We start from the raw sequence: 7,772 nt of genomic DNA, 5'->3' as shown, positions 1-7,772 counted from the left end.
TAACTGCGAGGATTACAGCTTCACTTGATTTCATTTCCGCAGTTCATATATGATCCATTTCATATATCATTTCATCGTTGATTCATTCCTCACGGGGACATTGGAACCCACAAATGACCAACTTCCAACGTCAGTGGCTTCATAGCTCAGTTGGTTAGAGCGTCGCACAGGTATCGCGAGGTCACGGGTTCAAACCCGGTTGAAGTCCTGAATTTTCCAGGCTTCTATACGCAATTGCAAAAATTGCGTTCATAACTGCGAGGATCACAGCTTCATTTGATTTGTTAACTTTATTACACCTTGGGATTTACTTCACACATTAGATCCTTTGATTGACAGCCACCGATTCATTGACGAGAACAGTCGGAATTCCGAAAGCTTAATCTATGCAATAACTTTTCCGCGCATTGAAAACTGTGCACTGTAAGTACATGTCGTCTAAGACAATAGCATTCTGGGCGATGATTTTAGAATTTTTCTGTGAAAAAAGTCGTGGCCCTCTCACTTCCTGGAATGGATTAATTAATGCATGACCCTTCGATTCAGAAATACCCAAACGAAATCATCTGATCCTCCTCCACACCTAAGCCTTGGCGGATTGTGGAGCCCCACCTATCCACGACAAATATAACCGGAAGTGAGAATAACAAACTGGAAGTGTTATTCATATAACCGCGTTCATCTGCGCACAAAGTAGTTAATTGCATGGCATGTGATTGTACGGTGAAAACTTGAAAATGGGCAAGAATGTACGAGGAATAGAAAGAGGGAAATGTGCTTGCGAAGGCTCTGAGAGGGAGATTGGAGACAACGTAGTCAATGTTGCTAATTGCCTCCTAGATTGTATCAGTATGGCAGAAACGGATATGAAACATAAAACTGGTGATCAGTTGCAGAGGGTACTGAATCCCGTACTCGATCAGTGTGATGAGGTCTTGAGAAGAATTGCCTGCCTCAGACTGCCACCTGTGTATCCACGTTTACTAAAGCTAACTGATGCTGGTCCAGGAGTGGGCGTGTCCAGTGCAGAGTCCAGAATACGAATTCTAGAGAAAGCAAGAATGCGTGGCAATGAAAAAGGCTTGAGGATTCACAGGGCAAGAGAAGACTCGGGACAGAATGAAGCAGAGCGGCTCAATGCATGTATAGGCGATACTCTGTGTGATGGAGGCAGTCTTAAATGGCAGATATAGGAGAAATTTAGGGTGCGTTCGATTGACCGTATTCCGGGATAGGAATACATGGAATAGAAGTTAGAAATCCTTCGTTTTTACGGAGATTGACATCAACATTGTAAAATACTTGCTAAAATGCTATCTCAAACATGTCTTAATTATCCTTGTTGCTTCAAAACGCGAGACATACCGTTTTAAATCATCACTCCACGTATTCTTATTCCGGAATAGAGCCAATCGAACGCACCCTAAGTCTCTTTCAACGTCAGAACTAGACGCGAACAGCAGTAAAGTCATGGAAAAAATGCGTGGGCTGTTGCTGAGGAAGTGTGTCTTCGAATTGACGACTCCCCAGCGCCACTGGGGTACATTTCAGCACTTTTGGTCGACCGAACAGAAAATCACTTTTTCTACAACGGTACTTGGGTCACCTTACAATCAAAAGAGTTCTATTCCTGGGCATGGGTATTTTTCCAAGCTAGAACAATTTGACAGCCTTCATTGTGAGAAAGGAGAGCGAGAAGGATGATACTACCAGCGCCCCACTTCCAACTCTACGACCATATCCCGACTATGGCAAGCTTCCAACCGTCCATTCAGTCTCTCTTGGAGTGTAATCCCCACCAATGGCCATGAGCCGGATGACTTCCAGCCTCGAGCTCAGATTAAGTGATTGTTTGAGAAAAGTGAACTAGTCAATGGGGACAGTGAGGCTAATAGAAAGTTTTCAGATAAATACATTGTTCCCGAAAAGCTTGTGGCAGGGTATGTTGAGCACCTTGCCCAGATAAAAATGCGCAAGGAGAAGAAGAAAGAGGAGACTGAAAGGGAGCGAGTGGAACGGCTGAACCGGGAGTACAATGACATTGACTGGGCTCAGACTGTGCAACCCCGGTAAGCTGTCGTCCTTGAGGGTGGACCAGCTATCCTTGTACTTTTCTTATCACAAGATCACCTTCAAAGGGGAGAAAGCGGAAAAGGTCGCAATGATTAAAGCGCACATTGGCAGCTTGCGGTTCAATTCAAAGCCCCCACTAAGAAATGTGAGGCAACAAGTGACCTTATCACTTTCCGAGGTCGAAACTGACTCTCAAATTGATGACGTAGATCGAGTTGTCAGTTAAAGCCCGAGTAGCTTAAGTGACGAATCCTCACCGGAGACTGATTTTATAACAGAATCCCGCGCGGAAACATCAAAATGTGGGCGGAAGCGGGCACGGGTCCAGAGAGACAATTATGTTAGTTGGGAGAAGATAGTTTTTTTTATATATAAATTTTCGACACCTGAAATAGTTTAGATTAATCTTGACTGGTAGCTTTGCTTGTATATACGAAATAGAAGCGACATGGAGTAATTTTCTCCTTGCCAAAAAAAAAAACTGTGACCTCCTTCCCCCCCCCCCCCCACCCCCCCGGTTGAGAATAAAACAGGTTCGACCCTCCCCAATTTGTAAAAAAAAAATTTTAAGGACCCTCCCCTCCGAAGCCCCGTATTTTAAACAATAATGGCAACAATCCAATGAATGGGTTGTGACCCCACTTCCGACCCTCCTTCATTTCACCGGAAAGCGTTATCGCTTCCTTTTTTAATTTTATGTATCAGCTAACGACAGTCTCCGAAACTTTGTTAGGCATACTTGTATTTGTAAACGAGTAACTTTCAAAATACGAAAAGGGCATGAACTAAAAAGAGGAATTTTTTGCTAGATTTTCTGTAGCTCTAAGGAATACAACACAAGGAGCCAATACAACGTAGCGTAATTTTAAATTCTCAGGTAGAACACGATATTTTTGCTGACTAAAGACTGGTTTTCACTAGCGACGGAGTCGGAGTCGGAGTCGTAAGAGCGCTTATGACCTAGTGAAAATCAAAGATCAGAGTCGTAAGTGGAATCATAAGCTCGACGGAATCGGAGTCGGAAGAATCAGAACGTTCCCATTTTCTTGCGACTCCGCTTATGACTCCGTCGCTTATGATCCAGTAAAAACCAGATTGTCAGAGTCGAAAGCAGAAGGGGAAGAACCAACCAACCATAATGCTTGGAATCGAAGATTGTGATTGGTTTATTCTTCCGCTTCTGCTTTCGACTCCGACGATGCAGTTTTCACTGGATCATAAGCAACGGAGTCATGACCGGAATCGGTGTTCTGCTTCCGACTCCGCCAGTTTGATTTTCACTAGATCGTATCGCTCTGCGCTTCTGATTACGACTCCGACTCCGACTCCGTCGCTAGTGAAAACCAGCCTTAAATCAGCTTTCTCCGCCGCTAGCTAGAATGGATAATGCGTTAGAGGGCTTTTCATCTCTCTAAATTAGGCCTAATACTAAAAATGGGTAACATAAAATGAATGTTAAATTTAAGCCAAAACATATAAAAGATTAAAAACATAGTAAAAAGATAAGGGAACAGAAAATGTCAAATCCTTTCGTTTTCTCCTATATATTATCAATTGCAGCGATAACGTTCATTTAATCATATTAATCAGTAAGTTTTTTAGTTTTACAGGGCAGAGGTAGTAAGTACGGAGCCCGCAAAGGGCCATGACAAATTATAGTTATTGGCGAGTTATGTGACGCGTTATGTGACGAGTTATTTGACGAGTTATGTGACGAGTTATGTGACGAGTTATATGACGAGTTAAATGACGAGTTATTTGACGAGTTATGTGACGAGTTATATGACGAGTTATGCGACGAGTTATATGACGAGTTATTTGACGAGTTATGCGACGAGTTATATGACGAGTTATATGACGAGTTATGTGACGAGTTATTTGACGAGTTATGCGACGAGTTATGGGACGAGTTATATGACGAGTCATGTGACGAGTATAGTGGTGGACGGGGCACAGATGGCGGCGCGTTTGTACGGAGCCCGCAAAGGGCCATGACAAATTATAATTAATGGCGAGTTATGTGACGAGTTATGTGACGAGTTATGAGACGAGCTACGTGATGAAATATATAGCCAGTTATTTGACGAATTATAGACCGTATTCACAAATGGCGGCCACGCGGAACAGCCTGGTTTCCAATACATGAGAACGAGGCTTGGTAGGCCAGCTAAAACTTAGTGCGCACTTAGATTTGTATTATATTAAAGTTTCGAGGCGATAAATGTTACGCAAAAATATCCTGAAATCTTTATTTCTTGAAGGATAGTAGCGGAAAAGATTCTATTAGTCTCTGTAGGCTTGGTAGGCCAGGGGTGAAATCAAGGGATGAAATGGCCTCTACAAGTCGAGATTCAGACGCAGTTATTCTTACCGAAGACGATATTCCGGGAGCTGCTTTGGCTGGAAGAAATCCTTCTTCACTAAAGAATGAAGAACTCAAGTTTTGGTTGCGATGCCGTGGCGATTCACTAAAGGGACTTAAGACGAAGGCACAGCTTATAAAGCGGTAAGCAACATACTGGCAGCTTGTTGTACAGATTTGCTTTCAGAGATCAGGCACATATGATTTTGTTTCTGTAAAATTTAGAATTCCTTATCGACTACTTTGCAGTGTCGACGAGTATATTAAAAGTGGAAGAGATAAGATGGTGATCGATCCTGATCCCGATGAAATCTACACGAAAAGAAAGGCAAGGGTCTCGAACATTTCAAAAGACACCGCTCCTTCGTCAAGTGTGAAATATCCGAGCGATGGCTGGGGGAAGTCGCTTGAAAGGATGCCTTCTTTCACAAGAGCTGAAATGAACCAGCACGTGGCAAATTCTGGAAAAAGAGTTGCAAATGCTGACCATCATTCAATTCCGACCAATTTAAGGAAAGCTAAAACCTTTCTGGAGGACGAGTACTTGAAGGAGATTGAGGCAAACAGTGATCAAAGGTTCTTTTATTTCAAGGCAAAGTGCTATCACAGTTTCAAGAAGAGTGAGGCCCCCCATGTTCTTCGTTTTGCTATGTGTATTGTGTCAGGCCAAGTCATTCAAGCCACCTGTTCATGTAAAGCTGGCAAAGTTGGTTACTGTAACCATGTTCTGGCATTGATGTTTAAAGCATGCAAGTTTAGTTTATTTGACAGTAAATCAACCGATGATTTATGCCAGGATGATGATGAGCAGCCGGATCTTGCATGCACTTCCCAGCTCCAAAAGTGGCACAAAAAGGGTCGTGGTGACAAAATATCTGCCCAACCGGTAATGGAAGTCACCATTTCCAAAACTAAACTTGATGAAACTAAGAGCAGAGAGGGAGTGAAATGTCTCTTTTATGATGCAAGAACTAATCCCCAACATGATGTTGAGGCCGAAATGAAATTTAAAAAGGCCCTAAAGCAAATAAACCCCCAAATGGGCTTAGCACTAATGGAAAGAGATGATTCTTACCTTAACAGTTGTGTGGAAACCAAATTTGGAGAAAGTCAGATTGGGTCATTTTGTAGTTATCAGTTGAGTCACACTGAGGCGAACTTCGTGGCTACTGTGGATATTTCATCAATGCCAAGAGAAGATGTCAGCGCAGACACTGAACTTACCTATCCCAGGTTTCCTCTGGACTCGCGCAGTGATTTTGTTTTGCCTAACAACTTAGATGTTGCTGAAAAAGCACTTGTTAGTTCCCTTGTTGTGGATGAGGCCATGATAAACAATATTGAGGAAGCCACAAGAGACCAGTCATCATCTGAGCAGTGGAAGAAGGAACGTAAATTTAGATTTACTGCTTCAAAATTTGACTTAATCTCAAAAAGGCAAAGGAATCATGAAAAATTTGCAGCTGACCTCATCAATCCGAAGCCGTTCACCTCAAGGTATGTCGAGCACGGTATTAAAAATGAACCCATTGCCATTGAACAATATGAGAAAATTATGTTTACTCGAAAGACCCCAGTAAAGGTTCTCAAGAGTGGTTTTGTTGTTTGTTTGGATATGACATTTCTTGGAGCCTCACCAGATGGCAGAATTGTTGATTTTGGCTGTCGAAATCATTTTGGACTTGCTGAAGTGAAGTGTCCAGAGACGAAGTATCAAGTCACTCCACTGGAAGCATGTCAGGATCCAAACTTTTTTTGTGAGGCTGTTAATGGACAATGCAGACTTAAAAGGAATCATTCCTATTACACTCAAGTGCAGGGCCAGATGGGTGCTAGTGGAGCCTCATGGTGTGACTTCATTGTCTACACAAAGAAGGGAATTTCAGTGGAGAGAATCCCTTTTGACGCCGCCTACTGGGCAACTCTGAAACAAAAGCTTGAAACCTATTTCTTTACCTATTTTATCAAAACTCCGGCTAGTGAATTTGCAAAATGCTAATCAGTCATTATGTAAACAAATGCTAGGCACTGCAAGTGCCTTTTATTTATATACATGTACATAATTGTAGGTTTAGCTTACTGCTTGGTCAAAAATAATTATTATGAACCAGTGAAGCCTTTAAAGCTTCAGCATACATGTAGTGATCACCATCTATTTTCTCCTGGCAGTGTAATACTTAAACAAGCCCAAATCATGAGAATAAAGGGATTGATCACCAAAGACAAAATTAATTGGCTTGGTTTTTCAAAGAACCACTCACAACTGACAACTACAACACATGTAGAGAACTACAGTGGTGAGGAGAATTTCTGTGATTATATTGAAGCTTTAAAAGTTGAGGAGAGTTGAAGTTACATAATTTCATGTAAATATCATAAGAAGTATATTGTGTAATCCTTTTGAAAACAATGATAAGAACCTTATTTTTCAATTTTCAATATAATAACTTACATAAAGACCTTAGCCTGAACTAAGAAAGTCAAAGAATTGTCATTTAGATTGTGTACATAGAATCAAGACTGGAATTGTGGGAACTCTGACAAGAATGATTCCAGTTAAAATTTGCATACAATCAATTGTTAGGACAGGTTACAAAAAACAAAACAAAAATTGTTCAACTGAGCACCATATTTTTCTTCATAACATCTCTTTAGAAAAGGATACACACAAAGGAGACTGATTTACCCATCTTGCAAATTTATATGTTAATTTTGGGTACATTGTTGTGGTTAAATTTTGATCTGTTTATATGTAGAATATAATATTTTCCTTTACTGTTTTCAGTTGAAATATTTTACATGTATTCATCTCTATCCCCTGCCTGGTTGGCATTTTAACCAGAAAATTTACTTAATGAAAGCAAGATCAATTTAACCCTTTCACTCCCAGAAGTGATTAGTATGTAACTTCTCCTTATAATATCAATTCACTATTCAGCAGCCAGGTGATGAGAATGAATAAACGTATCACTCAGATGGTGTTATTTTGATCAAACTCAAATTCTCTTAAGTAATATAAAAGGGAATGTCTAGCAGCTAGAAAGGAGAATTACTAATCCGATCTTGGGAGTGAAAGGGTTATGCACTGATGATGGGGTCCTGCATGTTGCACAAAATGGCACACACACACCACATTTGATTCACTACCCCAAAGAGGCTCAATGGAATAATCCCATCAAATATCAGAAAATTCTTCACCTTATTGATAGCCCTCTCAACATGGATTCTTAAGCTAGCTATTTCCTGTGTTGCAATCACATCTTCAGCTGACATCTGTTCAGACATTCCCAGGAAAGGAGGAATATTTAAGGAAACACCAAGGGGAAGAATGTCTTCA

General features: G+C 41.1%; 1 protein-coding gene and 1 pseudogene across 1 annotated transcript; one reads left to right on the top strand and one right to left on the bottom strand.

The window, feature by feature from the left end:
• Nucleotides 1–737: 737 nt before the first annotated feature.
• Nucleotides 738–6,597, top strand: LOC138038261 (uncharacterized). Its single transcript, XM_068884061.1, has 4 exons — nt 738–1,143; nt 3,733–4,043; nt 4,335–4,579; nt 4,685–6,597. Exons 1-4 carry the CDS (start codon nt 738–740, stop codon nt 6,432–6,434), a joined length of 2,712 nt encoding a protein of 903 aa, XP_068740162.1. The 3' UTR covers nt 6,435–6,597.
• Nucleotides 6,598–7,513: 916 nt separating this feature from the next.
• The window catches only part of LOC138038260 (uncharacterized), a 1,746-nt pseudogene continuing 1,487 nt past the window's right edge, over nt 7,514–7,772 (bottom strand).

This window comes from Montipora capricornis, chromosome 2 (genome assembly GCF_036669925.1).
Source record: "Montipora capricornis isolate CH-2021 chromosome 2, ASM3666992v2, whole genome shotgun sequence".
In the NCBI taxonomy this organism is placed as follows: domain Eukaryota; kingdom Metazoa; phylum Cnidaria; class Anthozoa; order Scleractinia; family Acroporidae; genus Montipora; species Montipora capricornis.
The sequence above is the reverse complement of the archived record's forward strand: the minus strand, read 5'-3'. Positions and strand labels throughout refer to the sequence as shown.